At 44.8% G+C, this 21,031-nt stretch overlaps 1 protein-coding gene across 3 annotated transcripts in view; it reads right to left on the bottom strand.

The window, feature by feature from the left end:
• Window positions 1-18,921, bottom strand: part of DPP7 (dipeptidyl peptidase 7) — a 23,617-nt gene extending 4,696 nt beyond the window's left edge. Inside the window, exons 1-8 of one of the 3 annotated variants that reach the window (XM_053996704.1) lie at window positions 18,766-18,917; window positions 18,350-18,463; window positions 13,608-13,747; window positions 12,746-12,909; window positions 7,135-7,270; window positions 3,746-3,827; window positions 1,839-2,005; window positions 602-662 (exon numbers count right to left, since the gene is read on the bottom strand). In XM_053996704.1, coding sequence (XP_053852679.1) covers window positions 602-662; window positions 1,839-2,005; window positions 3,746-3,827; window positions 7,135-7,270; window positions 12,746-12,909; window positions 13,608-13,747; window positions 18,350-18,463; window positions 18,766-18,853 — 952 coding nt within the window. In that variant the 5' untranslated portion in view covers window positions 18,854-18,917. Of the gene's footprint in view, window positions 1-601; window positions 663-1,838; window positions 2,006-3,745; window positions 3,828-7,134; window positions 7,271-12,745; window positions 12,910-13,607; window positions 13,748-18,349; window positions 18,464-18,765 lie in introns of all 3 variants that reach the window. The other 2 variants (XM_053996705.1, XM_053996706.1) reach the window with 2 other exon arrangements.
• Window positions 18,922-21,031: the final 2,110 nt, after the last annotated feature.

Raw genomic sequence — 21,031 nt, forward strand, 5'->3', positions numbered from 1 at the left:
CTCAGAACCTGTTTTTCTGAGTAATGATGAAGGTAGAACTCATTTTTAATAAGCAACTTGAGAGATTTTATTAGGAACTCTTCAAAAGTTCTTTGAATTCTACTTCTAGTAATAATTTCCTTACAAACACTGCTGGCTGACAAAATAAGTGCTCACAGAGATAAATGTATATGTGTGTATTTAGATGTATTTAAGATTGCCTTGCCTCTGGATTAAGACCACTGGACTTGTTCTCAAGGAGACCTGAAAACTTCCTTCAGTGAATGTGCACTGAGCCCGTGACTCTGGAGTCAGAGTATTGGTAAACTTCTAAAAAAGAACTAAGTCTCTCAGAAGTCCACATCTCATGGACAGACAACAGGCTATGGGGCTTCAATGCTTGAGAAACATGGCAAGAATAAGTTGGGAAAGGTGAGAGAATGAACCTACGGGCCACTGTGAGACATCCCAACAGACAAAATCAACAGGAGGCAAAATGTCCCAAAGGGAGATCAGAGTCATACCAACTCCCCTGACACAGCAATGTGACAGGTCTACTGATAGATGCTTCTAGAACACATGGTGGTACATAAAAGATCAAACTGATAATATTATAACTCACCAACAAGAGCAGCCAAGCCTTCAATTGGGTCTTTATGGGCAATAATTTGTTCACAGCCAACCTGGGAAAGACACATTACAGGCAAATGGCAGACAGTTACCAGTTGCTTTGTGAAAGGGCTAAGCTGGAAGATTCATTAAAATTATTATTTACATATTTTATGGTTCCGTAGCTTTCCAAAGGCCTAATGCAACAGGTCTTGAAGTTTTTCGCTTCCTCCCCTGTAGCAACAAAGTACATAGAAGCAAGCAGACAGGACAAGAGCAGACAGTTCCTTCACCAAGTCTGGGAGTTGTGGAAGAGCAACAGTGATTCACAACAGTTCCTCGTACAATCAGAATATTTCAATGCCCTTTTCAGGGAGTGGGGGGAATGTGCAGAATAATTATTTCCATTTTAGAGGTCATTAAACAGACCCTAGAAGAAAACTGGATGCCCAGTGGAGCCAGAGGCAGCATGTCCAGAGTTCCAGTGCGGCAGAGCCTGTGTGACCTCTTGCACAGTGTGTTCCAGGTAGGACTAGAACCCTAAATGCCACAAAGCCAGAGGCAAATGAAGTCCCATGGGCTTGACAACACACTAGAAGACACCAAGAATTGCAACAGCCTCTGGTGATCTGGGATCAAAGCTGGTACCTTTCAAAAGCAGCTGGTGTCTTAGAGGTCTTTGTAAACCCCTGAGAACTTGGTCCTTTTCCCACACTTTCCCATGCCATCTGTGGTTCTCTGGGAAGTTCACCCGTTTCCCAGCTCCCATAGCAGCAGGCTTTTTTCTGCACTGTACTTGAGGTATGTCAGCTTCCTGGGCAATACTTTCAAAAGAGCCTGATTTTCACATCTCCATCCCTACCCACCAAGAAAAATACCTCTCTAAAAGCATGTTGAGATGGGCTACAACAGAACTACTTTTTTCTTTTTTCTTTTTTTTTTTTTAAGCTACAAGTTTTTAGTATTTAAAAGCTGAAATCAACAAGCTTGCACAGGTGTCTGTGTCTAAGGTAAAGGCAGAGCAGAATAGGAGTGACTCCAGCAAACGTCACAGCAGTCACCATCACAGAGAAGTTTCAATTGTGTACATTTATTGTCAGACTGGAAGGGCTGCAACATCCACCACTACTGGTCACCCTGTGACCAACACCCTGTCACCCTGTGACACTTGTCACCCTGTGACCAACACCAATGGTGTCTGGTGGACAGTGTCCTAAGCTCCAGTCACCCACTCACACCAATGTCCTCACCTTCACTGGATTGGCAGGGAGGTCACCCATGAAGTCAGTTTTGTATGGATAGTCCATCATGGCCATCATGGTGAAGGCATTTCTAGCAAACCCAAACAGCTGGTAAACATCCTCCTTGTTAGAGATCTTATTGCACGTGGCCATTTTGCTGCTGATCTCATCATAGGCTGCAAAAGAAAGGAAAATAAAAAGCACAAACTTCAACAGAGGAAAGTAATACCAAGCTTCAGCATCTTATTTCAGTCAGGAGTAAGAAGATGCTGTAACATAAGATGAGGTTTTTAGTGGAAAGGACACATTGCATCTAAATTTACACATGCGAACAGAACATTCAGGCACAACTTCCCTGGGGAGCCTGGAGGAATCAGCACGTGCAGGACAGAACTGATCCCAGCTGAAGCAGTGAGCAGATCAGCTTGGTACAGCCTGTCCTTGCAGTGCCCTGATGGCTGTTCCTGCTCATGTCTGCATGAGCTCCTTTCCCTGCAGTACCATTCCTCATGCTTCTATCCCTGGCAGGGCTGCTGTGTCCCACAAGGCAGGCTCCCCGAGCAAGCTCTCATGCAGAAAAGCAAGGTACAACATATGCCACCCAGCGAAATTCAAAAGCTGGAAAAACTGGCAGAGGGAAGAAAAAAAAACAACTAAAAAAATTTAAAACAAAAAACCCACCCCCCCCAAAAAAAAAACAAATACCACCACTCCCCCACCAGGGAAAAGAAAAAAAAAAAAAAAAAAGCACAGCTTCTTGGGAGGAGGGTGCATCTGCAGTAAGAACTGCCAGATGAGAACAGTCCTCATAAAGGATTCTCAAGATCCCAAGACATACCTTCAAACATCAGTGGGATGCAGAGGTCAGCTGGAGCCAGGAAATACATCTTTAAAGACATTCCTTCAAAATGTACCCATACACCTTTGCTTTTCTGCTGCAAAAAGCTGCTCCTTTAATTTTCATCCTCCACATTTTGCAGTCACAGATCCTGTCCCCATCCTGTTCTACAGCTGACCACTAGAGCATGGCTGCTTTTGCTTGGAAACCCACAGCCTGGGACCCGACTCTGAATATGCACTTGAGGGCCAAAGCCTTAAATATGACCACCTTACCCCCAGCTGCAGGAAGCACGGCCCCAGGCAGAGCTGGAAGAGCTTGACTAGTTAACAATAACATTCTTCCTGCTGTGAACCAAAACTAAAATGACGTTTGGATCCCTGGGCTCCTCTGGCAGTTCCAAGACCAGCAGCAGCTGGGAGGCATACAGCTCCTGACACACAGCATGACAGACCAAGGCTAATGACAGACCCAGAAGCCACTACATCTGTCCGAACACCATGCACAGCTTCCAGGAGATGCTGCAACAGCCCATGGCATCTGGTCCAGCCTACTTAGAAGCCACTGCAGAGGTCTTCACCAGTCTGTCCTAACTGTCAAAGACTGAAGATGGAAGGGACTTGGATGAATGCTTCAGGACCTACACTGCCCTCCACATATTTCTCAGATCTGTCCAGTGAGCTGAGTCACACAGCTGTCATACCCACCAAAACAGCTCTTCATGATGTGGATATTGAGGACAAGTATTTGGTGAAAAATATGGCTTTAGTAGCTGTAAATACTATGCAAGTGGTTTTCACCTGCACGTGGTTTTGCATTTTGGTGCAGAAAAAATTGTTTCATTAAAACTGTGCAAAGCTCCACAGAGCTACTTATGTTTCAGTATTGGTTACCAATTTTAATGCTAACTGAAACTGTTAATAAAAGAAAAAAAAAACAATTGTACAAGCAGAAAGAGGAAGCCATGTGGGCATCTGATTCTGAACAACTAGCTGAGGTAAAGCTGTACCAACTTTTTCCCTTCATGGCTGGGAATGCTGGCTGCCCTTGGGAGCCATCTGCAGGGCTCTCTTCTTACCTCCACTCAGGCACAGGTCCTTGATCTGCTGGAAGGCTTTACGGACAGCTGTGACACAGCCTAGGCTGGACTTCTGAAAATCCTGAAGGGACAGAAAAGGTATGAGATGACAGTTTCCTACAGGAGATATTTAAGAGGCTGCAACAGAAAGAACTGCCAGAAAGACCAGAAGATGACACGGGTTATTGGCCCACTGGTCAGCACCTCATTTGCATTTCCATGACCAGTGACACCAGTGCTTCTGCCTTGTCCTTCAGAGTCTCAGCATGTCTCTGCAGAAGCCAACACTCTGGACAGCTCAGGCCAAGCAGCAGCTGTGTCACCAGGTCTGGCTGGAATGACCTGTCAGACAGAACACACTGTCCTTCATGGAGCATCAGGCTGAACGTGAAGCAGCAAGAGAATATGAAGCATGCCTCAGAGGGGGGCAGGCTGCAAGGGTCATAAGGGGTTTGTTGTTTTTAAACACAGAGCAGAGTCCTTGAAACTGTACTTTGTCTGTCAGAAGGAGCCATAGGAGAAGTCAGTTATGCATTGGGAGTACAAGACCAAGATCTGCTTTTCTTCTTAAGCTTGCTAGTGGCCTGCCAAATGACCATGTCCTTTTTCTTGGGAAAACCATTACTGATCCTGAAAAAGCACTTTAAGTTAGGTTTGAAGAGCTGTGGCTGGTTATGGTGGACCAAGTTGTTTCTGTAACTGAAGGCCCTAGGAACTCAAGCTCTTTCTCCTCTTTCAAGTTGTAAGGCAGATTAGATCCGCTGGTAGCCAGTGTTTTGTAACAAGAAGAATTATTAGGGTTCTTCTGAGGTCTCTTTACCCTGCTAGAGCAAGGTAAGTAACCACAAATCACTAGCTAGGCGTTTTTCTTATAAAGACACACCCTCAACTAAAAAATAGATTTGGGACCTTGCTTTTCTTCCTAATTCTAACTTTGTCTGATAATTATGTTTAAATAAATAATTTTGGAGTTTTCCACAGTTTACCTGAGCATCCCTTTAGGAGTTCCAAAAATCCTTCTGGATGTGCTTATTGATCTTCACCTGCTAATGGCTCTAACTGGCATGTGGGGACTGTTTGGCCTGGGACAGACGAGCAGGTCTGCTCTGGCTGCTGTGATGGCTGAGCTCTCCTCTAGGCACTGCTGGGCTGCTGCCAAGCACTGCCTGGCATGAGGACACTTACAGACCAGAAACAGTTCAGCTTAGCAGAGGCAGGAGGAATTGCAGTCATTCCATGTGCCTTCATTGGGATTAATAGCTCTCACGGGTGTTCTCAGCAAGAAGAGCAATCAGATTTCAGATGCATAAATTGCAAATCAGAGCAACCTCCACACTGAAGATGGAAGGGAGTACTTTGAAACCATATAGTGCTTTCTTAAGAGCTCAGCCCAGAGCTTGCCTTACTACTGCAGAGAAAATAGATTTTTAAATTAGTTAGAAAGTTTTTTTCACACCCTAAGTTTGAGGGTATGTTATGACTCCCAGCATATTCACAGCTGAAGCAAGACAAGGATGCTGAAAGGAAATTAGCTTCAACCAGGGAAGAATTCCCACTGCAGGGCTTGTTAGCTGACTAAATTGAAAGGAATAAGATGAATGTGTCTTTACAAACAGACTGTGAATCTGCTTGTAGACAGGGCCAGGGACTTATAGATAGGGAAGTAACAGAAGAAACTACCAGTTCTAGAAAATGTTACTAATTGACATGGACCATTGCTCAGCCAAAGTCATGTTAAATTCCTGAACTTAGAGAAAAATAACAAAGGCTTAATAGAATTATGAATAGTGTTTTGCTATATAAAAGAAAAAAAAAGGAGGGGTGCACAGAAAAGGGGGACATAAAGCAGGTGATTCGGGAAGTCTGTACCTTCCAAGTACCTCAGCCAATGGGGAAAGGAAGAGGGTGATGAGTCTGGGAAATTAGGATAGAAAGGGGGCTGCATCCCCCAACCATTTGAAAGACCCCTTGGGAAATGCCTCATGGCCTGTCCCTTTATTAGAATAAAATTACAGGACTCCTCTGCCTCCTTTTTGGACATAAACCTCTGGCACTGTGAATTTTTCCACACTAAATGGTATTACATTTTTTGTTTGAAAATGTATAACTAAGACAAGATGTCTATTATTCTTTTATGCACTTAAGAGTTTCATATGTGTTTATTTTCATATAACAGTCTCATCTTTATACTTACTGGTAAAGCTATCTGTTGTGTAAGTCTGCACAGAAACAAGTTGTTCATGTATATAAATAAGAACAAAGAGACCAGAAGTTACATACACAAGTGTGGTCCTTGAAGTGGAGAGTAACAGCAAAGTAACACAAGAATGTGTCAACAAAGATGAACCACCTCCAGACCAGAAGGATGGGGAGAAGAATGCTAAGGTAGCCCAAAGGTAACCTAAGACTAAGAGCAAGGTAAAAATCACCCCTGAGACATCTCATGCTAATGTCAGACCACCCTGGTATAGTGAACTGACACTGATTGGAGCATGTGTAGAAAAGCACTGGTTAAGTTGACCACTGAACAAGTTCTGTGCAACTTCTTTGTTATAACTTGTATAAAAGCCTGCAAATGTCCCAAAGAGAGGTGCCAGCTTAATGAACTATAGCCTAGCAATAATTCTGGGCAGAAAAGCATGAAAGGTCTCAGCTCTGTGTGCTCACTGGCTCCTGCACCAGGCACAGACCTCAGCCCCAACTGAGGGACAACAAAGGTAGTTAATACAAAGACATCTGCGTCACCCAGATCTAGAAATTCATGTCAAAAGAGAGGCAGAACAGACACCATCGCAAGATTTCGGTACAACCAGCTAGTACATTTCTTTCCTTATAAGATAAATCTAAGTCACTTCCAACACCAACTTTTCGTGGCCTTAAACTGCAAAAGCCACATTTAAATTTTAGCTTAAATGATCCCAAGACACCTTGCACATTTTTAGTTATGAAATGAAGATTTCCAAGTTCTTCACTGAAATGCAATCACCTTTGACTAAGGAGGGGCTGTGAATCATTGGTACCAATACAGCATTTTGGAAGAGAATTTGAAAAATAAATTATCCAAAAGGAGTTCAGCCAGACACAAGGGAAAACGTTCAGGCTGTAATACAGTCAAGCCACTAGAAATGGGAAAGTCAATTCTTAGTGGTACTAAAGGTATGGAGTTGGGCTTCTTGGAGCAGCACCTTTGAACCCTGAGCTGCCCCAGTGGAGACAGTGCTCAGCCATCCTGCAGCTACTGTTTTTCCTTTCAGGTTGCCGTTTAATTGCACTCCCTGCTTAGCAGTGATGCTGTGAAGACAGATATCTATTTAAACACCTGGAAAATAAAAAAGAAATAGCATTCCTAAAGGAAGAAAATACTGCTCCTGAAAAGAGATGCTACTTACTGCTGTGACATCTCTGAAGAACTGGGTGGGGTCTCCAAGCCCAGCCACAGACAGCAGAGGAGCACTGGCAGCTAATGCTCCAGCCACAACATTCGGGTATTTCATCCTCAGGTAAGCGCTCAGCATTCCTCCATAGCTACCAAGGAGAGACAAGAGTTATTTCCTTCAACAGACAACTTATACTGTAATAACTCAGAAGTTCAGGCCAGCATTTACAGGCTCACCTAAACCAAGGCAACAATAAGCTCATGGATATCTGTGATGCCTCATGTTTTCTCACATGCTCCGTGATATGCATGATGCCCATGGATACCTGTGATGCTTTGTGCCTCATCCTCATGTTGATCCAGTTATGGCCAATGAGCAGCACACAGTGCTCTTACTGGCCTTTCCCCAAATGTTCACATCAGCTCTGGTGGGAACACAGCAGTTCAGTTTGCTTCTGTAGACAAATTTAAGTCCTGCCTCAGTATTTAACTTTGCACCATCCTGAGCATGTCCTGATAGCTTCACAGCAGAGCAAACCAGGGTTTGAGTGAAGCACTCACTGTTCAAAGAGAGAAGACACACTGTACATTTTGCATGCAGAATGACAAGAACTAGTTGGAACTAGTCAAAACTTTGCCAGGGTTTTGGCAAAGGCTGTCCATGAACATGGCAGAACAGGCAGCCCTCTTGGCTCCTGGAAAGTGGAGGCTATCCTCCCTGGGCACCACAAATAACAGCTGCATAGTTGATCAGCACAGATACAGGGAAGTGGAAAAGTTAACAAATGCAACAAGAAAAGTCAAAGCTACCTTGGTAGCCTCAGTGCCAGGGCCACAATCTACACATGGATCAAAAGCTGCTAGATAGACCCAAGATGACAGCAGTCATTAATTTGCTGATGGTTGCAGAGTTTCTCTGAGGCCATTGGGGGTGGTAAATGACATCCCCAAAACACAGATTAAACCTGGTCTAACTCCAAGCTTAAAAGCACTCAATCTCCCTCTGCACCACCTCAAGTGGTTCAGTAAATACCGTTCCCACAACACCCACGTGTAAAGCAATTTGCATTTCTCTAGCCCTGGTCCTGGAGACAGGCGTTACCTGAAACCTGCAAGTAATTTCAGGTTAATATGGCACAGTTATAAGCACCAGAAGTTTTTTTTCTCACCTGGGAAATGCTGTGCTTCTCCAACACTGCCATATTTCAGTGTTCTTCATTTGGGTCTAGTGTGTTCAGGGCTGCTGCAGACTGAGCCCTCAATTACACACAGAGAGCTGCAGTCTAACATGCAGCCAGCTAGGAGGTTTTGCTGAATCCCACTCCCATCTTCCTATCCCAGGACAGCTTCTGGGCCTTCCTACTCTAGCTACTGTCCTGATAGTCACAGTATAAACCTCCGTGAGATCAACAGTTCAGTCACCACACTGCAACCAGCTGAAGGCTTAATGATAACTATCATGCCAAATGCTTTTTAGCTCACTGCAACTGAATTCAAAGCCCTGTACTTCTGGAAGACTTTTGGAGGGAAGCATCCCTCTACTGCAAGAGAGGAGATCCATCAAGAAACAAGGACATCCACCCAGCTGTAGCACAGTGAGCAGTCTGAGAAAGGACTGCTGCAAGGAACCAAAGAGCAGCACAGCAGAATTATGAAAAGGCCTACAATGAAAATGGCTGGATGCTGTTAAAGAGGCTGTGTTTAATAAAAAGCTGTGTGGCCCCTCAAAAGAATATTTTACCAATTATTAGTTGCTTGTGTTTCCAATGTAAAATGTTGTGATCCTTCAGGAAGAATTTCTCATTTTCACAGAGTTACAGAATATGCTGAGCTGAAAGAGACCTATCATGATCATTGAGCCCAACTCCTGGCCCTATGCAGGACACTCCAAGTATCCCATCCTGTGCCTGGGAGTGTTGTCCACACTCTTCTTGAACTCAAACAGGCTTGGTGTATGACCACTTCCCTGGGGAGCCTGTTCCAGTGCTCAACCACTCTCTGAGTGAAAAACATTTTCTTGATATCCAATCTAAACCTCCCTTGACACATATTCATGCTGTTTCCTTGAGTCCTGTCACTGGTCATGAGTGAAAGAGATCAGTGCTATCCCTCCACGGGATACTGAAGAGGGCAGTGAGGTTTTCCCTCAGTCTCCTCCAGGCAGAACAACCAAGTGATCTTAGTCACTCCTCATAAGGCCTCCCCTTCAGACCCTTCCCCATCTTCATGGCCCTCCTTTGGACACTCTCTAATAGTTTAATGTATTTTTTATATTGTGGTACCCTAAACAAGGTGATGCCACCCCAGTGCAGAGCACAGTGGGATAATTGCCACCCTGACCCAGCCAGCGATGCTGTGCCTGGTGCCCCCTAGGACACAGTTGGCCCTCCTGGCTGCCAGGGCACTATTGACTCACATCCAATATGCCATTGGACCCCCAGGTCCCTTCCCACATCTGCTCTCCAGCCACTCATTCCCCACTCCATACACACAGCCAGTGTTGCCCCATCCTAGGTGAAAAACCAAGCACTTGCCATTGGGAAACTTCATACGGTTGGTGATTGTCCATCTCTCTGACTTACTAAGGTCTCTCTGCAGGGCCTCCCTGCCTTCAAGGGAATCAACGGCTCTTCCCAGTTTAGTGTTGTTGGCAAACTGACTTAGTATTATTCCTTCAAGTCATTTGTGGGAACCCAGGACATCCCTCTGGCTGCCCTGGCTGTCTCGAGACCCTGGCAGGGGGCTTGGAGACCTTGGCATGAAGTCAAAAACTCCTGTGGCTTCGATTTTAGCCCGTGGCAAAAACTGCCAACTTTGTGTGAAGATTTACAGGTCACAAGGGTTTGAGTTAAAAGTAGAATTCTGGGGTTTTTTAGAACGGGGTTCAGGAGGCAAGATGGAGGAATTTGGGTGTGTCTTGTCCTTCTTCTCATCCTCCATCTTTCACTGTGATGGTGACACTTTTTATTGGTTTAGAGTAGAGACACACTGTCTAACATAGGTGATAGGTATGCGGAATTAATTGTAAATAAAGTGCACGTAGTTCATAGTATAAAATGTAAACACCACCCTAGAGGGCAGACAGAATGCCACGATCCGACTTGCTAGACAGAGCTTAGCAGGTCAGAGAAAGAATGTTACAGATAAGAGAAAATAAGCAACCTTGAAAAGCAAAACCGACGCATCTGGACTTCTTCTTTGGCTGTGGGGCTGGGAGGAAAAGACTTTTTACGATCTCGGGGTTACCTTGACCACAGAACCCCAAGAGTCATTGGCAAACTGACTTAGTATTCTTTCAAGTACTGCATCCAGGTTGTTAATAAAGACGTAGAAGAGATAAGGGCTGAGCATGGAGCCCTGCAGAATCCCACTAGTGACTGGACACCAGCCTGGTGTTACCCCAGACACTGTAACTCTTTGTGCCAACCAGTGAGCCAGTTGCTCACCCATCATGTGCTTGACATTTTGCCCAGAAAAATCTTTGGCACAGATAGCATCAAATGGTTTGCTAAAGTCCAAAATAATGACATTTACTGGCTCTCCTACATCAATCAGGTGGGTTACCCCACCATAGAAAGAAATCAGGTTCAACATACACAACTTTCCCCTCCTGAAGCTAGCTGCAACCAATGACTGCATTGCCCTCCAGGTGGTTTTTCAATATCTCCCAGAATAATATTTGCCATGATCTTCCCAGATTTTACCAGCACTGAAGTGAAACTGGCAGGCCTGTAGTTTGCAAGGTCCTCCTTCCTGCCATTTTTGAAAACTGGGACAATGTTTGCCAGCTTCCAGTCAGCTGGGACCTCTCTGGATTCCCAAAACTGCTCAAAAATCATCAAGACAGGTTTTGCAATGACATCAGCAGCTCTTTGAGAATTCTTGGATGAATCCCAACAGGCCCCATAGATTTGTAGGGAATCAGATGGAGCAGCAGATCCTGCACGTGTCCAGGGTCAACAGGGGGTTGATTATTCTTGCATACATGGTCCTCCAGCTCAAGGCACTGGGGCCCTTTTGGTTTGTCAACCATGGTGAAGACATAGGCAAAGAATGCAATAAACACCTCTGCCTTGTTTCTGTCCCTGTTTGTGAGGTGACCATCCTCATCCTGGAACAGGCCAATGTTATTTCTACATTCCTTTCACCATTCATGTACTTAAAAAACTCTTTTTATCATTCTCCAGTTTTGGCAGTTTCAACTCCAATTAAACTTTAATCACACGAATTTTCTCCCTATAGTGGGGAGCAGTATCTCTGTATTCTTCTCATGTCACCTGACCTTGCTTCCACTGGGCATACAACCTCCTTTTTCATCTTATTTCCAAGAGAAGATCCTTGTTCAGCTAAGCTGGCCTTCTGCCTCACCTGCTTGACTTTCAGCATTTGGGAATTGTTACTCCTTTGCCCTTAACAGGTGATATTTAACACAGATGGACCCCATCGCCTACAAAAACATTTTCCCAGGAGACTTTACTCAATAATTCCCTGAGCAGCCTGAAGTCTGCTGAAGTCTCTCTTCATGGCCAGAGTTGAGGTTTTGCTGGTACTTTTCCTCGTGTCAAAAGAGATTTTAAACTTGATGGCATTATGGTTGCAGTGGCCAGAACCGCCAACCCCCACTTTGCTCACAAAATCCTCTCTGTTGACAAGCAGTAGATCAAGAAGGGTATCTTTCCAATTCTGCTTCTTTAAGAACTGTGCCATAAAGTTGTCATCTGGATTTTTCAGGGAATCTTCTGGCCTAGATTGTACTGTGTGATTCTCCCAGTTGATTTCTGGCAAGCTGAAGTCCCCCATAAGGACAAGGGAAGTTGACTTGAAAGCATCCTTAGTTCCTCAAAGAATAATTTGTTTGCGTCATCATCTTGTCTGGGAGATCCAAAGTAGACTCCTACAGTGACATTTGCATTATTTATTTGTCCTTTGATTCTTACCCAGGGGCTTTCAACTGCGCTGTTGCCAACTGTGACCTCCAGACATTCTATCCCTTTCACTACATACAATGCCATCACTTCACCTCTTCTGCCCGATCCCTCTTGAAGAGCTTGTAACCATCCAACAGGGCACTCTAGTCACAGGACTTATCCTACCAGACTTCACTTTTGTTAATGGTGCCAAATCTCTGGGCTTGGGCCAAAGCTTTGAGCTCCTCTTTTTTGTTCCTTATGCTGTATGCATTAGTGTAGAAACATTTCGGGCAAGGTTCATTGTAGCCAACACCTCATGAAAGCAGATTGAGGGACCCCATTAGTGCTTGCTTCCTCAGGTTTTGGCACACCATCCCATTGCTTATGGCTGGCAAGGCTGCTATTCTCCCATTACCCTTTTCAAGTTATTTTTTTTCTGCAGCTCTAGATGATTCAGATATTGAAGAAGCTTAGAAACATCCAGTCAGGGGTGCTTCTCCAAAGCAACCACAAATGGAGACTAATTCCTGATGGGAAAGAAGAGTGGGACCTGGTGATGAGCTCATGGGAGCTGAGGCACAGGCACATCTGCTCTCAAAAGGATAGCTTAAAGCGCTGCATTGAGAACTTTCTTGAGAGCAAAAGAGACCTACAGCAGCATAACTTTGGCTGGAAAAGGATGCAGAGAAGGGAAGGAGTCCATGCAACACATACCTGCCTCCGAAAGCAATGACAGGGCAGTCTACAGCACCAAACTGCTGCTTAAGCTCAGTAATGAGCACTGCATAGTCAGCAAGGGCTTGTTCCACAGTGAGCAGAGCAGTCTTCTTCAACTGTGTTGACTCAAGTCCAAAGGGAAGAGACTTCCCATAGTACCTCTGAAATGAAAGAGATACACTATGACAACGCTGGTCTGAGTCTTCTCTACTTTCATCATAGAGCTGGGCTAAGTGTGCACTAATATGAAGAGATAACAGAGTATGAGATGTCCTCTAACTTGTCCATAACTGAGGAAGTGCCTTGTCTCCTGCATCTGATACACAGACACTCGCAGGACAGATCATGGAGTGGATGGTCAGGACATGACAGCTGCTTCAGTGGGCGCCAAGTAAGTTCTCAGCACATGCATCTCTCCTGAAGTTCCCAGCTACAAAAGGGAATAGGATAATCTCTTCATGCCTAAGATGATAGATAGTAAATTTAATAGAGTAGTGTGGGAAAGGTTGGCTTGGGACTTTGCAGGGTAGAGAGATTAAATATTATCCAAACAAAGTATCTCTCTACTCCAACATGGAGTTTAAGGCCTGTAGAAACTACTTACAAAAGCAAATCATTCAAGGCATAGGCTGTACTGAAACAGCAGTCTGTATCCTGGAGTGCTGGGAGGCATAGTAAAAAATTACTCAAAAGCCATGATTACGGAAAGAAAATCTACTGTCATGGGGAGAAAGCTTACTGGTCCGACTCAGCTCCACAGCAAGAAATGGTACCACTATTCCACACCTGCCGAAAGCTGAATTTGGTAACACTGAACAGAACAGGACTCTAAAGGATGCATAATGACGAAAATACTCACATGTTCAGCAAAAATGACAAGTGCTTGCTGTTCCTCTGCTAATTCAAATATGAAGTCAGAGTTCTGAGCAAAAGTCCAGATGTCACCTTCATTGCCAGTATAGAAAAAGATGGGTCCAAATCCTTTCTTCCAGAACTTTGCTGAGGTAATTGAAAGAAAGAAAATAAAAATTAAAATAAAAAAAACCCAAACCCACAAAAAACACATAATACCCCCCAAAACACAACAAAGAATATGTGCATGAAATTAGTCAATTTTTGGTTTTGGGCAGGAGCTTAACAAGGAAGAACTCTGTCAACATGCTGATTCCTGAGATCTGATCTGGGACACAAAGGTATTAGAAAGGCAAGGCTCCAGAAATCTCTCATTTGCATGGGGGTAAATAAGAGCTTCCATAAAATCACTACGTGGCCTGAAAATCTCACTTCTGCCTGAAAAATACCTAAAATCTCAAGTTCTGTAAGTCCTTTGCAGACAGCTGCCCCCAAAAAGAGCAATTTCCCATTTATATACCCTTTTTAGCCCAACTCACTCCAAAACATTTGCATAGCTAAATTTTCACACAAAACTGACATTAGGGAATTGCCTGCATCTTTCTGATACTCCTGCTGTGATGTATAAAGTTGTAAATTACATATCATAGGACGCTTTGAGTTGGGGGTAACCATCAAAGACCATCCAGTTCAAGCCCCCTGCCACAGGCAGAGACACCTCCAAGTAGACCAGGCTGCTCTAAGCCCTGTGCAATCCGGCCTTGAACACTTCCAGGAATGGGGCAGCCACAGCTTCTCTGGGCAACTTGTGCCAGGGCCTCACCACTCCCACAGGGAAGAATGTCTTCCTTATATCCAATCCAAATTCACCATCTGTCAACTTCAAACCATTGCCCCTTGTCCTATCACTACTGGCTTTGGTAAAAAGCTACTCCCCCTGTTTTTCACAAATGTTCTCTAAGTACTGGAAGGCCACAATAAGGTTTGCCCAGAGACTTTTCTTCTCCAGGCTGAACAAACCCACTCTCCCAATCTATCTCCAGAGCAGAGGGGTTCCAGCTGTCACGAGACGAATGAAAGCTTCAGACAAGCCCTGCCTTAGCCTCAAATTTTGGCAACATTTCAAACTTAAGGAATCACTCTGACTCACAGTTCTAATGACAGCGAATCGGATCTACTTGTAAAAATGAAAGACAAGAGATAACAGACAAAAGATCTGAACCAGAACTACTCACTCCACAGTATAAAACTAAAGAACTACTAGTCAATAACAGTAAACCATAGAACAGTACACTATATCAAGGTATCTATATTAAATCTGGCAAAATAAATAGTATTGATTAGGAATCAAATGTAATTTACTACCAAAATGGCTATAACATAGAGACATTCCTTCACTCAACCCCTGGGGGTAACCATGAAGCAGATGTACCTGCTCATGGGAGTAACTCCACACATTTCCAGAAAATATATATTTTTTAGCAGATTTCTGCTTTGTGAAAGTTTGGGGTGGCTTTTATAGTTGTGAATTGAACGGCTATCAGTCAGTCAAAATCCAGCTTCTTTTGTCAGTTCTCATGTCAACGGTAAGGTATCTTACCATTGGGAAATACCAGACCAGTGTTAACCCATGGGCCCAAAAAACTTCACAATAACACAGCTTGTCCTGTTTGAGATACCTGACTGGCTAACAAACAACAGATAAGCTCTTGGGAGAGGGTGAGATGCTCTGCTACACCAGCTCTCATATCATTGCTGGGGCTTCCTCTGGACTCACTCCAGCAGCTCCACACCCTTCTTCTATTGAGGTTCCTGGGCCTGGAGGCAGTTCTGCCAGTGGGGTCCCACCTGAGCAGAGGGACAGAATCCCCCCCGACACCTGCTGCCCACACTATGAGGAGGAGCCCAGGATATGCTGATATATGTTATATATGTGTCTTAGGTTAGAAATGGGGGGTGTATTCTATTCCTATCTGATGTTATCTTCTGTTAATTGGGCAGTTTTCTTTATTTCTTCCACAACCAATCCTCCTTCTGGGGAGACATCTGCTGTTAATAGGCCAGTGAGTGCCACAGCATGACTGATAAAATTACATCATCCCATCATGAGAAGCTCTGCCCAGAGGGAGGAGCCAAACATTCCTACCTGGATATAATCAGAGATATAGAGGACCGCAGGGAGGCTTTTCCACTGGATTCCCAGAGGAGTAGCTGTCTTCTCCATTGGATTTTTCATAGGAAGACTGCATCCTTCTACAAGTTCACTACTTCAAAAGAACCACATCTGCCACTCCAGGAGGACTGCAGCCACCATTTCAATTGGACTGCTACCAACACCCTGACCAACAGGGTGTCAGGTCGTATTCTGACTCTGTCAGTGTTGTTTTGTATTACCGCATTGTTTATTTTATCTTTATTTTCTTCTCTAATAAAGAACTGTTATTCCTGCTCCCATACCTTTGCCTGAGAGCCCCCTTAATTTCAAAATTTTAACAATTTGAAGAGAGGGGGTTTACATTTTCCAGTTAAGGGGAGGCTCCTGCTTTCCTTAACAGACACCTGTCTTTTCAAGCAAAGACAATATGTAACACACATGCATATGTGTATGTGTATGTACATATATATGATGATACATGAAGATGATGTGCTTCATCCTCAGATCACTTTATAACTGAAGGCAAATTGAGTCTAGCAGGACAAGCTGAGCTGTGATGCTAACACTGGCTTATCTAACAAACAGTTGCTCTAATGCTTGCTGACTTAGCTTAGTCATAAACTGCACAGGAATTAAGAGAGCTAATAAATAGTTTTCTTCAATGACAAAACTCAGACCGTCAGTTAAGTGCTGATTTTGACACAAAGAGACCCTGCACAGCAGTTGTCCCATGGATGTTGCTGTCACATGAGGCTGTTTCCATGAACATAAGAGGCCCAAATTTAATTCTTGGCATTCTCAGCACAGACTTGACAAAGCCAGATTTAGCTTGAAATGGGATTTGAAACCTCTCATTAGTGAAACTGCTCCTCTTAATTAACAAAGAGGCCAACTGACTATGATACATTTGCTTTGGATATTGGGTAGGTAACTGAAGTGCTCAGTGTTCTCTTTCCTCTGGCTCTTCTCATATGGCTTAATGGCTCCTGGAGTAAACAACCATCACAGGAGCCAAAACCAAACTAGATGGACTCATTGAAAGGTATCTATTTTTAGATTGAAATCCTGGGAAATTGCTAGCTAAACTCAAGAGTATCAGATTCCCTGTTGTGAAATTAGTTTTTATTTTCTTGCTGATAATCTGAAAAGTCTCATTGCACAAAAAACAGTATAGGGAAATGGAATTACGGGAATTTTGAGTAAGAAACTCTCTATAAACCAGCAGAACTGCACTGTTAATATTTTGCTCCTCACAATTATTATTCAGTTCTGCCCAGGACTCACAGATAAAACATAACACTTTAAAAGAAAACAAATAGAAGTTGCACAGTGCTTTAAACCATGTAATCCAAACATTCTGTTCAAAAAGGACCACTTAATTAGTGAAATTGCAGCCTTGGGTATGCTCTCAAAATTCACTAGTGTGTCCATATCTTTAGGTTGAACTAAATTCATGAATTCATGCCTGGTGAAACATACAACTTGGCACAAGTGCTGAACAAGCTGCAGAGCAACAGGTAATGTGAAGGTGAGATGGAGTATCTGAAAATCCCAACGCAGCAGGTGGGCACCAAGCTGGGCAGTGCTCATGTCTGTTGCTATTCCCAAGTCCACCTTTGCTCTCTCCCTGCAAATTGCTCCCCAATTCCTCTGTATAGGCAGGGTTAAAAAACACATGACACTGGTTATGGAAATTGCTCTGTTTTTAGTCACATGCTGTTTAAAAAGGCCTTTTCTCTTTTACTGTCAGTGACACAAAAGTAAGACACAGCTGGCTCCTTGCTGGCAGTGCTCATTGTTTCGCATGGATTAAGCTATCTACAGTTGCACAATTTTAAACAATGCAAACCACTGACCCAAGAGGAGTTACCTTTACTACTAAAAATGATCAGTACAGAGTGCAACATTTCAGTTGCTATTTGTTTTTCCCGACGCATTCAGAACACTGAATTACATGCACTTGTAAGAGATGCTGGTATCAACTGAAGACACAAACAAAGAGCCATCTCCGGTGCAAGCCTAACACAGCTCCTGCTTCTAGTCTACTCTTGCTCCAGAGAGGCCAGTCCCCACAATCCAGTCTGCACCACACAGCAAGAACAGAAGGCAAGGAGCGAATTCCAGACTGGTTGGTGCTGGAAAGGACCTTAAAGTTCCGTCTACTTCCACCCCTCTGCCATGGGCAAGGACATCTTCCACTACCCCAGGGTGCTCCAAACCCTGTCCAGCCTGGCCTTGGACACTGCTAGGGGTGGGGCAGGCACAGCTCCTCTGCATAACCTGTGCCAGGGCCTTCCCACCCTGCAGGCAGGGAAGAATGCCTTCCTGATGTGCAGTCTAAGCCTACTCTCAATTTAAAGCCAGTCCCCCTTGTTCTAGAAGTGCATGCCTTTGTAAAAAGTGGATGAAAAGGAGAGGAGGCTATAGACAATGCTGGGGAATGCTTGGCTGGTACAGGGTTGGCCCTTGGCTAACACTGATTCTTGGCTGCCCAGTGCTCTAGCTCCTGCTTTACCTCGGAACAGAGGCAGTTAAAGCTTAAGCAGAAACCAGAAACGAATCCAGCCCGAAGTCACAGCACCCACGGGACCTACCCGACACCAGGTACCGCTGCGGGAAGGTCTCGTTGCCACAGGTCTCGAAGCTGAAGTGGTCCCGCACCTGCGGAAAGAGCCGCTCCTCCAGGCCGGGCCATACGACCCGGGCAGCTGGAGGGGGCATCATCAGCACAGCGGAAACCGACAACAGGCGCTGTCACCCAGTACGGCACAACCCAGCCTGGGAACCGGGACCCGGGGAGCTCGGAGCGCCCTCCCGGTGCTCCCCAGGCTGGCTGAGGGCTCCGGCCCAGCAAGTTCGGGGTCCTGCCCAGGGCCTGGAAAAGCTAGTTGAGGGTCCTGTCCATGGAGGGCCGGGGCTCTAGCCGAAGAAGGAAGGAGGGGGTCAGGCAGAGGGATCCGGCCCGAGGAGCAGAGGGGACAGGCAGAAGGGTCCGGCCCGAAACACCCACCGGGAGCGGCGTGGGCGGACGGCAGCGGCGGGAGCAGCGGCAGCGGCGGGAGCAGCAGCAGCGGCGGGAGCAGCAGCAGCGACTCCATAGCAGCGGCTCCGCTTGCACCACAGAGCGAGCGCGGCCGCGCAGGCAGCGGTCACGTGACCCACCGATTCGGGATCACGTGCTGACCCAGCGTCCCTTCACGTGACCACGCGAGCACCAGCCCTGCCGTGGGTCCGCCCGGCTGCTTCATTTCCCAGCAGGCCGGGATGGGCCGGACCGTGCCACTGTGTACTGCAGAGGTTAAAAAATATGAAAAACGCCAACGACTTGTTACTTTAAAATCTTAAAACTTTATTAGTAATAAAAAAGTTATAAAAATAGTAATAAAATTAGAGTAATAAAAAATTGGACAATGAGTGTTATAGACAAATTCAATTGGGGAGGCTAATTATAGATAAATCCATTAACAAGAATTTATTAAGCAAGCGGTATTAAGCAAAAAACAGCGCTGGGCGGCCGGGGAGTTTCCACTCTGCCACGGCGCACCTTCCCCCTTTGACCTTTTTGTTTTTATAGTCCCCCCTCTTTTTCGGTTGACGTATTTTCTCTCGATGTACTCTGCGCCGGTGCAATTGGTTGCTAGGGGGTCCTTTTTCTCTCTGCCCTTGGTGGTCATAGGGATGAAGGCTCCTTATCTTCTTTGCCAGTTGTCCTTGGCCTAAAAGTTAGCTTGTATATAGTTAGTTACACAGTCTTCTGTGCTAGCTGCATTTGCACAATTCTTAAGCAGAATACTTGTTGTTTATCAAACCACCCCCCCTTTTTTTTTCTCTTTCTCTTCTCACAGTCTGAAATTCTCTATTCAGTTTAAATTCTTATTTTCTTTCAATGTTCGTTTTAATGAACAAAGACCTTTTTATTACAATCCCTCCTCTTTCTCTTTACCAATTTGTTCATTAAAACGCTTTAACTCTTGGTGGCTTAAGACCAGGGTTTCATCTACTTCTGAGTCCCTGGGCAATGCTTCGTACCTCTCCCTAATAAGCATTAGATGAGCTGCCTCTAGTCTTCCTTTTACAATGTCTATGATTTTATTAAAAATGCAAGGTCTGAAAGTTAAACCTAGTAACAACAATATCACAGGACCTGCAAGGGTTGATAGTAGCGTGGTAAGCCAAGGGGAGCTGTTGAACCAAGTCTCATACCAGCTTTGCTGTGACTCTCTCTCCCTCTTTCTCTGTTTGAGGCCTTCCCTTAGTTTAGTCATTGTATCTCTCACAATTCCCGTGTGGTCTGCATACACACAGCATTCCTCCCTAAGGGCAGCACATAATCCTCCCTGTTGCAAGAATATTAAGTCCAATCCTCTACGATTTTGTAATACTACCTCTGACAGGGATCTTACAGACTTTTCAAGGGCTGAGATCGACTGTTCAATGCGGGCTAAGTCTTCATCTACAGCAATCCTCAAGGAATTAAATTCTTGATTCTGTTTTACTAATGATGCCACCCCGGTGCCAACACCTGTTCCACCTACAATCATTAGGGTAGCTACTGTCAAGGCTGTGAAGGGTTCCCTTTTTGATAAGTGATGTTCAGAAGTGACTTGAGCATTAAACACATATTCCTCAGGATGATAAATGATTTTAGGGACTATTACCACTTGTATGCAAAACTCAGAGACTTCGTTGAATAGGTCAAGAGCAATACAGGGTGTAAGCCCCCCTCTGGAGCATATCCATTTAGTATTTTTGGCTGGAATCAACCATTTTGCCGGGTTACCCTTATGCTGTGCTTTACTGACTGTTTTACACAAATGTTTCTTTTGCCACGGGACTCTCCCTATGCATCGTCCCTTTCCAGTTACTGCTGCTAACGTTATCCCTTGGGTTTGGGGGTCTTTCCAGTTACATTGTGGCGGATTGCTCCCATTAACTCACTTGGGTTTCTCATTGAGCCCTACTGCCTCATAGAAAGGAGGTTTAATATCAAAGCACAGCCAGCATTGTTCAGTAATGTTAGGTCGTGTTACATTGAGGACTTGGTATGCTGCCTGCATAAGTTTCCAAAGGGTACTTTGCTGGGGATCCGGGGTCGGGAGTATGAGGGTCCCGTTTCCGGGCATTGTGGTGTCACTGGTCCCTATAGCTGTCTCGGTTAACTTCTCCTCAGCAATTACAGAGTTAGGGCCTATGGGTAGAGGATCATGTGGTAGGATTTCCTTTTTTATTTGAATGTACCCTCCACGATCCTTACCCGGTTCCCAACACCTTACTCC

The sequence above is a fragment of the Vidua macroura genome, chromosome 21 (genome assembly GCF_024509145.1).
Source record: "Vidua macroura isolate BioBank_ID:100142 chromosome 21, ASM2450914v1, whole genome shotgun sequence".
Lineage (NCBI taxonomy): Eukaryota > Metazoa > Chordata > Aves > Passeriformes > Viduidae > Vidua > Vidua macroura.